The 19,553-nt window shown below is 36.4% G+C and overlaps 1 protein-coding gene across 1 annotated transcript in view; it reads right to left on the reverse strand.

Moving 5' to 3' along the window:
* PGGT1B (protein geranylgeranyltransferase type I subunit beta) overlaps positions 1 to 19,553 on the reverse strand; it is a 67,082-nt gene that overhangs the window by 33,787 nt on the left and 13,742 nt on the right. Inside the window, exons 3-5 of the mRNA XM_059061886.2 lie at positions 13,885 to 13,952; positions 9,983 to 10,134; positions 8,534 to 8,666 (exon numbers count right to left, since the gene is read on the reverse strand). Coding sequence (XP_058917869.1) covers positions 8,534 to 8,666; positions 9,983 to 10,134; positions 13,885 to 13,952 — 353 coding nt within the window. The remainder of the gene's footprint in view (positions 1 to 8,533; positions 8,667 to 9,982; positions 10,135 to 13,884; positions 13,953 to 19,553) is intronic.

Below are 19,553 nucleotides of genomic sequence, written 5' to 3' on the forward strand. Positions count from 1 at the left end.
GTAATATTCCACTGTATATATGTGCCACATCTTCTTTATCCATTCATCTGCTGACGGACATTTAGGTTGCTTCCATGTCCTGGCTATTGTAAATAGTGCTGCAATGAACATTGGGGTACATGTCTCTTTATGAATTATGGTTTTCTCAGTGTATATGCACAGTAATGGGATTGCTGGATAATATGGTAGTTCTATTTTTAGTTTTCTAAGGAACCTCCATACTGTTCTCCATAATGGCTGTATCAATTACATTCCCACCAACAGTGAAAGAGGGTTCCCTTTTCTCCACACCCTCTCCAGCATTTATTGTTTGTAGACTTTTTGATGATGGCCATTCTAACGGGTGTGAGGTGATACCTCATTGTAGTTTTGATTTGCATTTCTCTAATGATTAGTGATGTTGAGCAGCTTTTCATGTATCTCTTGGCCATCTGTATGTCTTCTATGGAGAAATGTCTATTGAGGTCTTCTGCCCATTTTTTGATTGGGGTGTTTTTTTTTTTAATATTGAGCTGCATGAGCTGTTTATATATTTTGCAGATTAATCGTCTGTCCATTGCTTCGTTTGCAAATACGTTCTCCCATGCTGAGGGTTGTCTTTTCGTATTGTTTATAGTTTCCTTTGCTGTACAAAAGCTTTTAAGTTTCATTAGGTCCCATTTGTTTATTTTTGTTTTTATTTCCATTACTCTAGGAGGTGGGTGAAAAAAGATCTTGCTGTGATTTATGTCAAAGTGTTCTTCCTATGTTTTCCTCTAAGAGTTTCACAGTGTTTGGTCTTACATTTAGGTCTTTAATCCATTTTGAGTTTATTTTTGTCTATGGTGTTAGGGAGTGTTCTAATGTCATTCTTTTACATGTAGCTGTCCAGTTTCTCCAGTACCACTTACTGAAGAAATTGTCTTTTCTCCATTGTATAGCCTTGCTTTCTTTGTCAGATTAGCTGACCATAGGTGCATGGGTTAATCTCTGGGCTTTCTATCCTGTTCCACTGATTTATATTTCTGTTTTTGTGCCAGTACCATACTGTCTTGATTACTGTACCTTTGTGGTATAGTCTGAAGTCAGGGAGTCTGATTCCTCCAGCTTCGTTTATTTCCCTAAAGATTGCTTTGGCTGTTCAGGGTCTTTTGTGTCTCCATACCAATTTTAAGATTTTTTGTTCTAGTTCTGCAAAAAAATGCCATTGGTAGTTTGACAGGGATTGCATTGAATCTGTAGATTGCTTTGGGTAGTATAGTCATTTTCACAATATTGATTCTTCCAATCCAAGAACATGGTATATCTCTCCATCTGTCTGTGTCATCTTTGATTTCTTTCATCACTGTCTTACAGTATTCTGAGTACAGGTCTTTTACCTCCTTAGGTAGGTTTATTCCTAGGTATTTAATTCTTTTTGTTGCAGTGATGAATGCGATTGCTTCCTTAATTTCTCTTTCTGATCTTTCGATTTAGTGTCTAGGAATGCAAGAGATTTCTGTGCATTAATTTTGTATCCTGAAGCTCCACCAAATTCATTGATTAGCTCTAGTAGTTTTCTGGTGGCATCTTTAGGATTTTCTATGTATAGTATCATGTCATCTGCAAACAGTGACAGTTTTACTTCTTTTCCAATTTGTATTCCTTTTATTTCTTTTTCTTCTCTGATTGCCATGGCTAGGACTTCCAAAACTATCTTGAATAAGAGTGGCAAGAGTGGACATCCTTGCCTTGTTCCTGATCTTAGAGGAAATGCTTTCAGTTTTTCACCATTGAGAATAATGATTGCTGTGGGTTTGTCATATATGGCCTTTATTATGTTGAGGTACTTTCCCTCTATGCCCACTTTCTGAAGAGTTTTTATCCTAAATGGTGTTGAATTTTGTCAAAAACTTTTTCTGTATCTATTGAGATGACCATATGGTTTTTATTCTTCAATTTGTTAATATGGTGTATCACATTGATTGATTTGCATATGGTGAAGAATCCTTGTATCCCTGGGATAAATCCCACTGGATCATGGTATATGATCCTTTTAATGTGTTGTTGGATTCTGTTTACTAGTATTTTGTTGAGGAGTTTTATATCTATATTCCTCAGTGATATTGGTCTGTAATTTTCTTTTTTTGTAGATCTCTGTCTGGTTTTGTAATCAGGGTGATGGTGGCCTAGCAGAATGAATTTGGGAGTGCTCCTTCCTCTGCAATTTTTTGGAAAAGTTTGAGAAGGATGGGTGTTAGCTCTTCTCTAAATGTTTGATAGAATTCACCTGTGAAGCCATGTGGTCCTGGACTTTTGTTTGTTGGAAGAGTTTATTTTATTTTATTTATTTGTTTACATTTTGCGGTACACAGGCCTCTCACTGTTGTGGCCTCTCCCTTTGCGGAGCACAGGCTCTGGATGTGCAGGCTCAGCAGCCATTGGTCACGGGCCCAGCTGCTCCGCAGCATGTGGGATCTTCCCAGGACGGGGCGCGAACCTGCGTCCCCTGCATCGGCAGGCAGATTCTCAACCACTGCGCCACCAGGGAAGCCCTGTTGGAAGAGTTTAAATCACAGTTTCAATTTCATTACTTGTGATTGGTCTGTTCATATTTTCTATTTCTTCCTGGTTCAGTCTTGGAAGGTTATACCTTTCTAAGAATTTGTCCATTTCTTCCAGGTTGTCCATTTTATCGGCAAAGAGTTGGTTGTAGCAGTCTTTTATGATGCTTTGTATTTTTGCAGTGTCCGTTGTAACTTCTTTTTCATTTCTAATTTTATTGATTTGCATCCTCTCCCTCTGTTTCATGATGAGTCTGGCTAAAGTTTTATCAATTCTGTTTACCTTCTAAAAGAACCAGCTTTCGGATTTATTGATCTTTGCTACTGTTTTGTTTCAATTTCATGTATTTCTGCTCTGATCTTTATGATTTCTTTCCTTCTACTAACTTCAGGTTTTGTTTGTTCTTCTTTCTCTAGTTCCTTTAGGTGTAAGGTTAGATTGTTTATAGGTTTTGCATCATCGTGTTTTCACTGTCATTTGTGTCTAAGTATTTTCTGATTTCCTCTTTGATTTCTTCAGTGATTTCTTGGTTATTCAGTAACATATTGTTTAGCCTCCATGTGTTTTTGTTTTTTCGTTTTTTTCCCTGTAATTTATTTCTAATCTCATCGCATTGTGGATGGAAAAGATGCTTGATATGATTTCTATTTTCTTAAATTTACTGAGGCTTGATTTGTGACCCAAGATGTGATCTATCCTTGAGAATGTTCCATGTGCACTTGAGAAGAATGTGTAACCTGCTGTTTTCAGACGGAATGTCCTATAGATATCAATTAAATCTATCTGGTCTATTGTGTCATTTAAAGCTTGCGTTTCCCTCTGTCTGGATGATCTGTCCGTTGGTGTAAGTGAGGTGTTAAAGTCCCCCACTGTTACTGTGTTACTGTCGATTTCCTCTTTTATAGCTTTTAGCATCTGCCTTATGTATTTAGGTGCTCCTATGTTGGATGCATGTATAATTGTTACTACCTTCTTCTTGGATTTTGGTCCCTTGATCATTAGGTAGTGTCCTTTCTTGTCTCTTCTAACATTCGTTAAAGTCTAGTTTATCTGATATGAGTATTGCTACTCCAGCTTTCGATTGATATCCACTGCACGCAATATCTTTTTCCATCCTCTCACTTTCAGTCTGAATGTGTCCCTAGGTCTGAAGTGGGTCTTTTGTAGACAGCATATATATGGATCTTGTTTTTCTATCCATTCAGTGAGCCTGTGTCTTTTGGTTGGAGCATTTAATCCATTCACATTTAAGGTAATTATCAATATGTATATTCCTATTTTCTTAATTGTTTGGGGTTTGTTTTTATACGTCCTTTTTTGCTCTTGTGTTTCCCACTTAGAGAAGTTCCTTTAGCATTTGTTGTAGAGCTGGTTTGGTGGTGCTGTATTCTCTCAGCTTTTGCTTGTCTGTAAAGCTTTTGATTTCTCCATCAAATGTGAATGAGATCCTTGCCAGGGAGAGTAATCTTGATTGTTGGTTGTTCCCTTTCATCACTTTAAAATATCATGCCACTCCCTTTGGCTTGTAGAGTTTCTGCTGAGAAATAAGCTGTTAACCTTATGGGAGTTCCCTTGTATGTTACTTGTCATTTCTCCCTTGCTGCTTTTAATAGTTTTTGTTTGTCTTTAATTTATGGCAATTTGATTACTATGTGTCTCAGCATGTTTTGCCTTGGGTTTATCCTGCCTGGGACTCTCTGCACTTCCTGGACTTGGGTGGCTATTTCCTTTCCCATGTTAGGGAAGTTTTAGACTATACTCTCTTCAAATATTTTCTCAGGTACTTTCTCTCTCTCTTCTCCTTCTGGGACCCATATAATGCAAATGTTGTTGTGTTTAATATTGTCCCAGAGGTCTCTTAGGCTGTCTTCATTTATTTTCATTCCTTTTTCTTTATTCTGTTCCACGGCAATGAATTCCACCATTCTGTCTTCCAGGTCACTTATCCGTTCTTCTGCCTCAGTTATTCTGCTCAGTTGATTCCGTCTACTGTAGTTTTTATTTCAGTTATTGTACTGCTCATCTCTGTTTGTGTTCTTTAATTCTTCTAGGTTGTTGTTAAACATTTCTTGCATCGTCTCGATCTTTGCCACCATTCTTTTTCCGAGGTCCTGGATCATCTTCACTCTCATTATTCTGAATTCTTTTTCTGGAAGGTTGCCTATCTCCTCTTCATTTAATTGTTTTTCTGGGGTTTTATCTTGTTGCTTCATCTGGTACACAGTCCTCTGCCTTTTCATTCTGTCTAAATTTCTGTGTACGTGGTTTACGTTCTGCAGGCTGCAGGAATGTAGTTCTTGCTTCTGCTGTCTGCCCTGTGGTGGATGAGGCTATCTAAGAGACTTGTGCAGGCTTCCTGATGGGAGGGACTGGTGGTGGGTAGAGCTGGGTTTTGCTCTGATGCACAGAGCTCAGTAAAACTTCAATCCACTTGTCTGCTGATCCGTAGGGCTGAGTTCCCTCCCTGTTGGTTGTTCGGCCTGAGGCGACCCAACACTGGAGCCTACCCCGGCTCTTTCGTGGGGCTAATGGTGGACTCCGGGAGGGCTCATGCCAAGGATTACTTCCCAGAACTTCTGCTGCCAGTGTCCTTGTCCCTGTGGTGAGCCACAGCCTCCCCCCACCTCTGCAAGAGACCCTCCAACACTAGCAGGTACGTCTGGTTCAGTCTCCTATGGGTCACTGCCTCTTCCCCCTGGGTCCTGATGTGCACAGTACTTTGTGTGTGCCCTCCAAGAGTGGAGTCCTGTTACCCCCAGTCCTATCAAAGTCCTAGAATCAAATCTTGCTAAACTTCTAAGTCTGATTCTCTGGGAATTCCTCCTCCTGTTGCTGGACCCCTAGGTTGGGAAGTCTGACGTGGGGCTCAGACCTTCACTCCAGTGGGTGGACTTCTGTGGTGTAATTGTTTTCCGGTTTGTGAGTCACCCATCCAGCGGTTATGGGATTTAATTTTACTGTGATTGCACCCCTCCTACCATCTCACTGCAGTTTCTCCTTTGTCTTTGGATGTGGGGTATCTCTTTTGGTGAGTTCCAGTGTCTTCCTGTCGATGACTGTTCAGCAGTTAGTTGTGATTCTGGTACTCTCGCTAGAGGGAGTGAGTGCATGTCCTTCTACTCCGCCACCTTGAACCAATCCCCCCGTATGCATTTACTTTTTGATCAAGCAATTCCACTGCTAGGAATTTATTCTGAAGTTATAGCCCCAACAATACACAAGCACACATGCAGAAGGTATGGATTTCAACAATGTTCACATTTGGAAAATATATAGCCTATATATAGAAGAGTTGGAAATAGCTATGACATGTGCACATGATGGAGTACTACAAAACTGTTCCCCCCAAATGAGGAAAATTTCTATGACCTGATATAGAGTGGTTTTCAAGCTATATTGTTAAATGAAAAAAGCAAACTGCAAAAAAGTACTCTTTTGAGTAAGAAAGCAGAAATTTAAATGTACATATCTGTTCATCAAAAAGAAGTACAGGGAGGCCTAACCAAAAACTAATGAGAACGTTTACTTACAGAGTGAATGGGAACAAGATGGTAAACACGGGAGTTAGGAAGGGGGTGGATAGAAGGAACAGGAAGCCCTGTGAGTTACACATCTCTGAATATAACTTTTTGTATAGCTATGACTTTCAGAACCGAGTTAATATTTCACATATTAAGGAAATAAAATAGAATCCAAACAGAAACAAATAAACAACTTTATTTCAAATAAATTAACATAAACAAACTAAAGGTTGGGGGTGGAGGGAATAAAAGAAGTAACTCAAGTGTTTCTTAAATATAACATTTTGACTATGTACCTTCAGGATTTAAACAAAAAGAACCAATGCAGTCTGGATAATAGCAGCCAGGTTTGTCACTGTCTGAGAAGGGAGTTACAAATGAAAAGAGGAAGGTTAAAATGAACCTAGTGCTATTGGATTAAAATTTGAGGTACTAGTGTGAACTCATGGTTTCTGACTGATTGATTGATAGATAGAGAAAAAGATATAGATGTGTATAAGTGTGTAAGGGGGATGTCTGTGTATACATATATACATTTCCTACCTCTGAGAGAGGGGCTAGAAGCAGTGATATCCCAGTACCAATAAGCACATTTTGAGCCCAAATCGTGGTTTCTAAACACCACCCTCCAATAAGAACTAGAACTCCTTGAAGAAATGACCGATTTCAGAACTGAGGCTGGGAAATTAAACTATGATCCTGGACTATCTTGTGCCAGAAGACAAGGAGGTGCTCAAAGAATGAAGGGGACATATCAAAAGGGCACAAGGGGTTTTTGCTGGCTGAATCTGGGACAGCATCAAAATAAATAATGATAGTTACAGATAATAACCCAATGAGTAAAACAAGAATCTAGAGTGCCTGTTAAAATTAGATAAATAAGTAAGGAGATAAAGGTGAAGGGAAAGCTTTTCGTAACTGTAGAATTTTAACTGATTATTACAGAATGAATGAGAGCTGGAAAATCATCAATGCATACTAATACTAGTGGATAAAAGTTTGATGAGGGACAGGATATTTATACAGTCTCCAAGTATCTCACCATGAAATACTAAATAATTACAAAGGGAAAAATGCTAACTTTACAGAGGAAAATCTGGCATACACCACCTTAACCAAGTGATTAAAGTTAACATCACCAATAATAGAGCAAATCAACATGTTGTACCTCCATATACAATGCACTGAGAAGAATATGGTGTTACTTCTGCAATATTCATGCCAAAATGCATTTCTCCCACCTTTGTCTATAACATAAATCTCCTTTCCTCTTAAAACTCCTTTTATGAAGCAGAAACTAACACACCATTGTAAAGCAATTATACTCCAATAAAGATGTTAAAACTCCTTTAAACGTTTCCTCTTTCTGCCTCCACAGGCTTTTAAAAACCTGTGCTATTATAGATTCTATAAAATCTGATTCACATTCACACATTCAATTAAAAATAACTCCATTCCTCTAAGAACTTACATTTTTTTTTTTTTTTTTTTTTTTTTTTTTTTTTTTTTTTTTTTTTTTTTGTGGTACGCGGGCCTCTCACTGTCGTGGCCTCTTCCGTTGCAGAGCACAGGCTCCGGACGCGCAGGCTCAGCGGCCACGGCTCTCGGGCCCAGCCGCTCTGCGGCACGTGGGATCCTCCCGGACCGGGGCACGAACCCGCGTCCCCTGCATCGGCAGGCGGATTCTCAACCACTGCGCCACCAGGGAAGCCCAGAACTTACATTTTTGTTCTGAAATATGGACTAGTAAAAGTTGAATTAACAGCCTAAAATATTCTAATCTATAAAAATTTCATATTTAGGAGGTAAAATAGACCTGGGAAGCAGCACTTCTATTTCTCTGGTTGTATATGAGAGACCAAAATGAAGAGCAAAGGATAGTTTTGGCTGAGACTAAACTAAGTTTTCCTTACTATTGTTGATAAAAAGACCAAAAATTGTATTGTGTGAAAGAATAAAATTTCTACTTGATATTCTCCTTAAAATAAACCTTAGATTAAAAAAAAAAACAACCCACATAAAAGTATTAAGAAACCAAAAGTGGTCCAAAAATCTACTGTCAGCCCAGTCAATCTTGCTAGTCAAAATGGCTTAAGGACCTCACACCCAATATAGGAATAATCTCACCAAGGGCACTGTAATTCTCTTGTATGCTTGGCTGCGACTTCCCAATGATCCCTACTAAGGTAGGTTATCAACATTTACCTTTGAGATTTTACTATTTTTTGCTTCTAAGGCTGACCAATTTCTTTCTGCTAAAGACAGTTTCTTTGGACACAATCAGATTACACTTAAAATTTAATGGCTAAAGAATCAAACTTTCCTTGAACATTATTCTTAAATGGCTATTCTGATATATGATGTACCCAGAAAGCAATCTTATTATCCTTATTTCCAAATTACTGCTAGAAGAGACGAGGCATGCCCCAGCCCCCATATATCAGCAGTGATAACTTAAAACAAAGAGTCAATTTATCAACATAACTCACCATACTTCTTCTAATATAGTTGATGGCTTTTTTCATATCCATGCCAGACCAGTTGTTGAGCATATAGCAAATACAGGAAGCACAGTATACAAATCGCATGTCATTTTCACTGCCTTCAGGTACTGCACAAAAACTGAAAATAATAACCATATGATTTACTGTACTATAATGTATTTTTTTGTAGGAGGTTAGTTAGAAACACCTACTTCATGTTTTCACTCACAGAAAAAGCTATCACTAAATACAGATTTAAAAACCATATACTACTTATATTATTCAATAAAGGACTATTAATTTCTAACTCTAAATCAATACTGTACTCCCAAGTTCGATTTCTGGGTAGCTTAACACACTACCACAATTACTCTTTCCCAGATGCCACCACTCAGAGTAAGTTTCTTTGCTCTCAGCCATGGAAAGCTATGGCACAGTGGCTTGAGAATTAATAGCAGAAAAAGTAGCAGGGACCTACTGGGTAGTATGAAATTCTCAAGCCCAAGTTCTGCTTATGTGAAATTTCTTCTCAATGTATATACAGATAACCATTAATTAACTGATCATATTGTTTTAATTTAATTTTCACATATTTAATTAGTTTCAGAGAAGTACATAATAGTTTGTATTTCATATCGATTCTTTTATTTATAAATAAGGATAAGATAGCAGTGACCAAAGACTATAATGAAATATTGAGAAATTAGTCACATGTACTTCCTGAGGTAAATATTTAGTTTTATAGTATTTCCAATTAATGTCAATTTACCTTATATGCTTCCACTAATTTTCCCCTCATCAACATCAGTGTTTTTAAAATACTGACAGGAAAATAGAGACAGCAGTAGATAGAGTACAGAGATAACAACGTGGCAAGATTTGTTTGCAAAGTCTTTTCTTTAAACAGCATCACTAATGCTTTATCACTTCCTAGACTTAAATGTTTCACCTTAAAACTCTTTTTATGTTAGACACACCACTCAAACCATCAAATATTAATGAACTCACTACTTTTTCTATCCTTTAATAATATCACAGAAACTACCTATACTAGAATATAATATTCAATGTTCATCCCTTTTTCCCACATCACTATGTCTTAAGGCATAAAAGTTTAGACTAAATGTATGTCTGCTTCAAAATGTCCATTTTTTTTTACCCAGAAGGTAAATTAAAGTAGATCCTAATCCTGAAACTATTAAACCATTTATTTATGGATCTATTATCGCCTTTAAAAAAAAGAAAAATGAACTAAGAAAGAATGGAATTGTTATTGTGATTACTTTTATTTTCATTCACATAAATATTTCACTGATTAGGCACTTAAACCGTATGTATACAGTGTTCTAATAAGAGTTTATGATAAACTCTACAATTCTAGTATAGTATTATATCTATTTTTAATTCCAAATGATTTTTCTTAAAAAAAGACAAGTAACAAAGAATGACCCATACCTTCCATCTTCTAGCTGAAGGGCTCTCAAGCCTGCTAAGCAAGCTTCTTTATTTACTCGGCTTAGGTCATCTCCAAGAATAACTAAGCATGAAAGGCCAGTGTAGGTCATTGCTATGTGGCCACTATCGTAAGGATGAGCTGTTCCAGGATTCTAGATTGAAAATTAATATAATGTTAATCAGAAAACTGAAATGAGATCTTATTTCATTATGCAATTTGACAAGAGGTTTCAGTAAACAGTAAAATTAAATGTTGTTTATACTGATTTGCATAGACATCTGATAGAGACAAACAAAACTCAATATCATGTATATCTCAACGTAAGTATTATAGCATACTTTCCAGGCTACATAATTTTCAATTTTATCCTCAAGTTTATAGAAGGAGATCTGATATTCAAATAAACCAAATTATTTCAACTTTCTATTTGACAACCGTATCACTTATAATTTAAGTCTTATAAAGTTAGAAAAGCCATGTAGAAATAATTGTTTATGCTCTACAAATTCAAATTAAATACCACAGTAGTGATCACCATTTAAAAATCCTACAAAACAATACAGTTGAAAAACATTATTCTATTCTCATATGGTTTAATTATTTGAGTCTCTAATATTAACACTTAGAATAACAAATGACAAAAAAATGCAAAGAAGAGCTCAAGATACTAATATTGAAAAATTCTCTAGAAATAAAAGTCTAACTTTTAAAGTTTAAATTACCAAATGAGTATTGATTGCAAAAAGTCTTTTGTGAAGACTGTTAGACTAGTAAGTGTCCAGGCAGAGCTGGGGAGTCAAACTAGGAAACTCATATAACCAGAATATTTATTGGATTAGTTTCACTGATTTGACTGTTTCAACAAAACTATCAACAGTTATCAAAGATCTCTTAAGGTTTATAAATTATGTGACTCCTTGTAGGAAATCCTGTAGACTCTAGTTGGAACTGGCATAGATAAAATTAATTTAAAAACTTATTAAAGTAAAAGTAAAAATATAAAACAAAGTAACTTTACATTCTGCAATACACAAAGCATTTAAAGTTTTATAATTATTTTCAAATAGTCAGCCAATCCTGTTCGGTTATTTTAAAAAGATGTCACTTAAAAAATGTAAAATTTCACATTGTACTATTTCTCAGTTTAAGAAAGTTTTAATTTTGATAGAATAAGAGTGAATTTTAAATTCATCTTTTTCACAGGATTTCCTTCTGTCTTAAGTTTGGGCTCATCAATAATTGCTTCAAATGCTAGAATAACTGCCCATAACACTAGAAAGTTAAAATGAAGCTTGTACCAAGATTTTGGTTAAAATAGACTCCTCTGCTTTCTACAATAAATGTTAACTTCTACACTACTGTAAGGCATCAAATCCTGGCTCTACTACTCACTGTTGCATTTTCTCATTCTGGAAAATGGAGATATTAATACCTATTTCACAGGGTTACTGTGAAGATTAAATAAAATTACTGTCTATACAGATGCTAGTTATCTTACTGATGATGATGCAAGTGCAAGGCAAATATCAAAAGGGCCACTACTTCTTTGGAGTCATGACTCAAGGGTCTTGAAACCATTAGTGACTTAATCAGAATACTTTGCTGCTCACTGACCTTCTGTAGTTCTTCACAGAGTAAGTTTGCAAAGGTGTTCAATATCCTCTATAATCTGAACTCACCCCACCTATCCAGCCTTACACATACAATTCCTTATATGGGCTCACAAATATGACAAGCTAATTTTCACTGTGGTATTTCTTTCATTCTGAGCTCCTCCTTAGAACTCAAGCTTTACTACTCCTGGATATCCTATTCCACATTTATAATCGCCTTCTTAGAAATCCTGTAACATTTCATTTTTTGGTACTCAAACTAAATAACTGCTAGTTAAAAGCGCTGTGGGGAATCCGAACAGAAATCAAATGTGGACCTTAACCTTAAAGGGAGAAGAGGGATACCTGAATAAGTACAGTACAAAGTAGAATGCCATATGTGTCATGATGGAGATACAATAATACATGGATAAAGGATTGTTTTCTGCAGCAGAAGAGGAGCTTGGTTAGGTACAGATGAAGAGGAGGCATTACAGGTAGAAGAAAAAGTAAAAGGAAAGCAGAGAAGGAAGATTCCAGGCTATGTAGTATGTGTTAAGGATAGTACATAATTTAATAGAGAATATGGGATTTGTTGAAGGAAAACAGTGAGAAAAAGGGGGTTGAGAAGATCCATTAGTGTTTCTCAAAAAGTGTTCTATGGCCACTAAAGGTCCTGGACATTTTTCAGGTAAGTGAATGGCCCATAGGTGGTTTCAGAAGAAAAAGCAATGATACTATTTATATACTGTATTGGAAAATCATATGTGTCTCATCAGATTCTCCTGGCTTCATCTGTCTCCTAGATTCTCAGCCACCACCCTAAGTGACAGCTCCCTGTGGCCCTGTATGATTCCACCTAGAGTCTCTAGCTCCCTCTACCGCTCAAGATTCAGACTAATGTAACACAGGATGGAGCGGGACCTAGCTTCCCCAGAAAATGCCAGGGTCTCGATGAATTAAGGGCCCAAAATGGGTTTCAGGACTCTGTGAATCAAAGGCAAAAAATGGTCTCTTCTTACATTTTACCCTTTGGTTTCAAAAATGCCTTGGGAGGGGGTGAGAGGAGTAAGGGGGCTGTCTCTTAAAAGTAATGTTATCAAAGAACTGTTTTACCCCAATAAGTGTAAGTATACATCTGTATAGGGTATGGTGCTGTATAATGGTCATTATCATCAGTGTCATGACTTTTAGATATCCTGTCCATTATGACTAAATGGAGAGCTACCTCTATTCAGGACTGGCTTAAGTTGGAAAGTATTATATGTATGGGGAAAACGGACAATTTTTATGGATCCCTAGTTTCCAGATTCTCTGTTAAAAGCAATTGGCATACATGATTGGAGACACCTTAGCAAAGTCATATGACTTTGACACAGGCATGCTGGTCTACAGCTTAAGGCAGAGGAAGAAAGTTGAAGCAGTGCCTCTATCAAATCATGTCACCTTTTCCAAAATCACTGCTATTTATTCCAAAATTTTGAAGCAGAGTATGGAGAAATTGGAAACATGTCATTTACCTTCAGCTTAGAAAGGGATATAAATCTTGATGTACTCAGTGTAGCCAGATATTGGCTTGTAACCATTATATAAGCAGACTGACCCCCATCAAGGAAAAAGTTTCTATTTTGTGAGGTCTCTTTCCACAAAATGATGAAGTTTTTCTCCGCCTTCTATTGTAGAAAAATATTTTATACACAGATGAAACACCTACAAAAGTTTGTATGGGGTCTGCTTCTTTGAAGAAGAAAAAAAGCTTCTCATATGTTAGGATTCACTGCTTTCTATACCTGCACGTGCTGGTACGAAAGCCTCTGCCTATAACCCTGAAGACAGTCTGCCTACCATCAGGAAGGTCATCATAATTCATCACTACTTGGGTCTCCAATCACTGCTTAGCAAGAGCTTTCTCTTCCATTCCTAAGAAATGTGAACCAAATATAAAGTCCTTCTGTAACACATGGTTCACTGGTTTTTTAGAGAACAAGTATCATGTTCTTGAGTGCTTTACTTCCATCTTCTCCAAGAAATCACCAATAATTTTTACACACACACACGATAGTAAGAAAGACATAATTTTTTAACAATAGGAACTTCTGTTCATTTATATACTGTGCATTCTTCCAGGAAGTAAGGTGGGTATAGCTTTCCCTTAAGAAGTTCCAGTTCATAACACACAGTTTATTAGACAGTATTTAGCTATACTGAAACTTGGAGGCCTGGTTCTTTCTGTTACTTTCTTAGTTTTCTTTCTTACTAAAATCTCTCCACTCCCTCTCCTCGTTCCTCCTAATGCAAAGAGAACTAACCTTTGATGGATTGAATGGAATACCCAGGTATGAAGACCCTCGGAAACCACAGCGATTTAGATTTGATCCTGGAAAATAAAAATATGTACTTATTTAAAGTGTACCTTATTTTTGTACAGATTCTAAAGCAGTTCAGTTATACAGTCTCTCAGAAACAGAGTATTTTAGTACCAAAGTTCTGTCACTGTCTCCCTTTTTACGCTAGACAACACTAAATGTCTGCTCTAGGAGCTTTATGGGAATTTCTTCATTTAATTTCCAAACCAATCCAAACTAAAACAATGACCTCCTACCAAGTATCTTTAATTTAAGCCTAACTCACTGAGTACAAAATGCTTTTGTACTTTTCCTAAATGACCATTTTCATGTGATCAATATATTCAATCCCTCATGCTACAGAATAGAAAGCAGAAGCCCAGATGTTAAATGACATGTTCAAGGTAATAGCTGGTTAGCAACATAAAAGGATCTAGAAACCTAATGTCCCATCCAGTGCCTTTTTACTTTAACTCACGGCTTCTTTACAGGGGAGCAAGGTAAAGGTATAAACTGCTCTACAGTCACAGAAAATATATGTACTTTGTGTTTTAGTATTAGACCTTCATTCTAAGTCCAATACTTTGCTTTGAAGTACAAAAGAACACTGTAAGTTAGCACTTAGTCTCTAGTTATTCAAAGTATGTTTACTCACAATGATATTTTTCCTACCTAAAATTTTTCATTTTTCAAGATGTCAGTGGAATATAACTGGGTACTTAACAAAGAAAATATCTACATCCATGAAAAGAGAACTCTTGTGACTACTGCTGGGAATGTAAATCGTTGCAGCCACTATGGAAACCAGTATGGAGTTTCCTCAAAATATTAAAAACAGAACCACCATGATCCAGCAATTTCACTTCTGGGTATATATATCCCCCCCAAAATGACATCATTATCTCAAAGAGATATCTGTACTCCCACGTTCATTGCAGCGTTATTCACAACAGCCAAGACGTGGAAACAACCTAAGTGTCCAACGATGGACGAATGGATAGAGAAAATGTGAGCTATATACAGATAAAATGTCATATGTGTTACACATACACAGACACAAACAGATACACACACACACGGTAATATTATTCAGCCATCAAAAAGATGGAAATCCTGCCTTTTACAACAACATGGATGAGCCTTGACGGCATTATGCTAACTGAAATAAACCAGACAGAGAAAGACATACAGTGTATGTTCTTACTTATATGTGTAATCTAAAAAAGCTGAACTCATAGAAATAGAGAGTAAAATAGTAGTTGTCAGGGCTGGCAGCGGAGATGTTGGCCAAAGGGTACAAACTTTTAACTATAAGATGAATAAGTTCTGTGGATTTATACAGCATGGTGATTATAGTTAACAATACAGTATTGTATACTTGGAAGTTAAGAACTTAAACAGAAGACCTTAAATTTTATCACCACACACACACAAAGGCAATTATGTGAAGGGAATGGAGGTGTTAACTAACCTTATTGTGGTAATCATTTCACAGTATATATGTGTATCAAATAATCATGCTTACACCTTAAATTTATATATATGTCAATAATATCTCCAGAAAGCTGGAAAAAAAATTAAAAAATATAAATGAAAAAAATGGTCATACCCACAGTAAGAAAATAATTATGGTTTTGAGAACTGTTATAAAATCAGCATGATAAAAATAGAAGGTAGGAACATAGTACCAACAGACTGTACATGCATTGCTAATAAAAAAATCAAGCTGACTTAAAAATAGGTTCCGAGGTGAGGAACTAGCTTCATATCTCTTATGACTGGTACATGACTAATCATAATAACTGGTCTGCAGGTACTATAAACTATTCAGCTTTATACCCCCTGAAGTACTTAGAATAGTAGCTTATATATTAATTCTTTGAGTAATTTAGGAAACTATCCCTAAATTTAAAACTCTCCACCAAGCATTTTCACCATTAACAAAAAAATTATTTAAAAAAGAATGCTATCTAATGGTGATAACGATTTTGATGAACATGGTTCTCTTATCTTTGCTTAAGAATTTTAAATTGCTAAGCCATTTAAGACTTGCCAATATATAATGAGTTATAAAAAGGCTCATACCTTCTGACTGGTAATGATGCACCTGAAAATCCACTGCAGTAACTTCAAATATGAGATGGTCATATGCACAGAAACACCCACTATAGTATTATGATGGTAAAAATTTTGAAGTGACACAAAAATCCAACAGGTTAAATATAACATACTATACTCAAAGGAACATTATACCGCTATTAAAAGTAATGATTAGGGAAAACTACATAGTAACATGGAGAAATATATATGTTCAAGTTAAGAGAAAAAGCAGGATACAAAAATATATGTGTATTATGTTTATAATTAGGCGAAGTGAGCTTATCATCAAAGCCTGGAAGAGAATAAATAAAATAATACTGTGTGGGAGGATATGAATAAAGGTGAATTTGTTCTCTTTATTAGTCATTGTTGTCATCACAAATTACCACAAACTTAGCAACTTAAAACAACACCCATTTATCATCTCACAGTTCTGTAAGGTCAGAAGTCCAAGGCAGGTCTCACCAAGCTAAAAATCAAAATGTTGGTAGGGCTACATTCCTTATTAGAGACTCTGGGGAACAATCTGCCTCCAAGTTCATTCAAGTTATTTGGCAGAATCAAGTCCCTTACGGTTTTAAGACTAAGGTCTCCATTCCTTTGCTAGCTGTCAGCTGGGGGACCCCCTTAGCTCCTAAAGGGCACTCTTGCCATTTCTTGCATCTGGGCCCCTGTATCTCAGAATCAGCAATGGCACTCAAATCCGCCTCAAGCTTAGACTCTCTCTGGCTTCCCCTTCTGCAGCGTCTCTCTTTTGTCCTCTTTCATCTGCATTTCTCTGACTCTTCTGACTTCTTATCTACTAAGGGCTTATGTGATTATACTGTGCCTGTATGTATAACACTCATCGACAATCTCCACATTTTAAGCTTAGCTAATTAGTAACCTTTAACTTCACCTGCAACATCTGTAGAACTCAGTGTTTGATTAAATAACCAGGAAAACAGGAATTTTGGTGGGAGAGGGGGCAACATCTTTAGAATTCTGCCTAATACTCCTTCCATACTCCAAATTGGATGTAACACTGTACTTTTAAAATATAAAATTAAATTATCCCTTACTTACCAAGCCATGGGTGCCTTTATCCTTTTATCGTCACTTGTTTTAATCCATCTTTAATTGGGCGAGGGGTAGTGTCAAAAGGTGTATTTTCCTGGGCCCTATATTTGATCTGATGCCTAAAATGTTTTCCTATTATGACTTAAATTTTAGCAATCAGTTTTATTTCCTTCAGACTGCCTTTTTAAAAGTTATCCTTTCAAGCTACTGATTTGCTGATAGTTTTCTATGAAAATCAAATCCTATTTCTACTTTTGATGGAAGAAAGCTCTGATTCCATGTTTCAGGTCTGAGTTTATACTTCCCTTAGGAAGCCTTTCTGGAGCCCCCACTAAGTTAGTTAGGCTAAGTAACTTATAACTTAGCCTCTGTCAGCCTTACAGAGGCTGACATATAGTAGGGGTTTAGTAAATATCTGTTTCTCAATGAAATTATTTCCTTAGAAATAAATGAATGGCATTTCTATTTGCTCATTTCTATGTTTTTATATTACTTAAATTATTAACTTTTCTGAAAAGTAGCAGAAATATTGATGCTCAAAAATACCACATAAGGTTAGAAGCTGTGGCATGGACACTTGGAATCAAACTCAATATCCTATTCTTGCTAGCACTGTGTTCTATAGGCAAGTAACAACCTCTCTGAGCTGGTTCCCTCCATTTTTGAACTAGGAACAATAATATACTACAATCAATATTTAGCAGGGTTCTTCTAAAGGTTCAAGGGCATGTTTAGATGGTGTTCAGCACAGTGACTAAGGCTCAATAAATAGTAACCATTTAACATCAGCTAATTAGATGTTATCAAAAGTGAAATAGGAGGAAATTAACAGCTTCTGTTACAATTTATCAAGGAAAGTTTCTTTAAAATAAAAATACCTTTTCTTCCATTTTCAAAATGGAGTACATATCATCATCTTAAAAAATTCATTAGGCCATTCTTTCTGGTTCCTGTCAATATTTGTCTGCTATAGTGCATTCTTTTATAATTCTAGTAAGCTTACCTATTCATGATAAATTTTTTTTTTTTTTTTTTTTTTTTTGGTGGTATGCGGGCCTCTCACTGTCGTGGCCCCTCCCGCTGCGGAGCACAGGCTCCGGACGCGCAGGCCCAGCGGCCACGGCTCACGGGCCCAGCCGCTCCGCGGCATGTGGGATCCTCCCGGACCGGGGCACGAACCCGTGTCCCCCGCATCGGCAGGCAGACTCTCAACCACTGCGCCACCAGGGAAGCACCCATGATAATTATTAAAGTATAAACATGCAATTTATTCCAAATTTACGACTGCATGCATTTTCAGGATACAGTTTAAACCTCTTTGGAGGTTTTTAGATAGCGCCATCTAGTGTTCCTATTCAGTAATAACGAAGCGAACAAAGCGTGATCTGGCTGACCAACAGAATCAAGTACAGTTTTGAAAAATATAGATGTTCTTGGGTCCTAACCTCGGCCCACATCAAAACTCTCACAGTAGGGCCTGAACAATCATATATAAGAAAGAAAAATAATCCCTGTCTGATACACAGTCAGAATTGAGAACCACTGATTTGGTGAATGCATCCATAAAGTCAAACTAGTTTCCTTGTTTTATGGAAGCAGTCTAGATAGCTATGTATCAAAAAAACCCAGATTACTTTAAAAAATGAAACTGGGTCGATGGAAAGAAAAGGAAAATAGCAAAAATGGGCATATGCAGATGGATATAATACATATATGTGTATTTATGTGTGAGCACATAGAGGGATGTGTTATTAGAGAATATAACATGTTTAGCTATCAACCATAAGGAAAACAATCCCTTTATCTGCATGCTTGCACATAAAAGACAATTATTAAGCTACAAGGCTGACTCCTGCTTGATGACTGGGTCATATCTCATTTACAACCTAGGATTTTACGACTAAGCTCATATAAACACCAATTATATGTCAAGCATCACAAAGACAATGCATTTAGATATTCTCTAAAAAGCAAAGAAAATGATTATAAACCCACAGAATGTAAAACTTTAATGAGTTTTAAAAGATTTATTTTAATCAGCAGAGTTATTCTGCTTTTCATAAGAAAATGAGTTTCCCCTCTTTTAGGAGAAAATTTTATTGTGAATGATAAAATTAAAATACATTAAAAAATTATATTTAGGTGCTTCTAATAAAGGACAGCTCTTAGGCTAAAATATCGTATTACTAATGGTGGTCATGCTGCTTAAATATAGTTCAAAACTTGTTTTGGTCATGTTCTTAACTTTCTAATTCTCATTTCGAATGTTAGGTTTTTGCACTAAGCAAAGAGAATTCAAGTGAGGAATGTGGTGATTTTTTAATGTAAAAATGGACATTTATATTTTATGGCTACAGAAGTAATTCCTCACAGGTCTCAAGAAACACAAGGTTTCCTAGTAAAAGGACACACCTTACACAACTGTTTCAGGATGTCAAGAGACACCCAGACAAGGTACATAAAATATTATATAA

Source organism: Kogia breviceps, chromosome 4, assembly GCF_026419965.1.
Source record: "Kogia breviceps isolate mKogBre1 chromosome 4, mKogBre1 haplotype 1, whole genome shotgun sequence".
Taxonomy (NCBI): Eukaryota; Metazoa; Chordata; class Mammalia; order Artiodactyla; family Physeteridae; genus Kogia; species Kogia breviceps.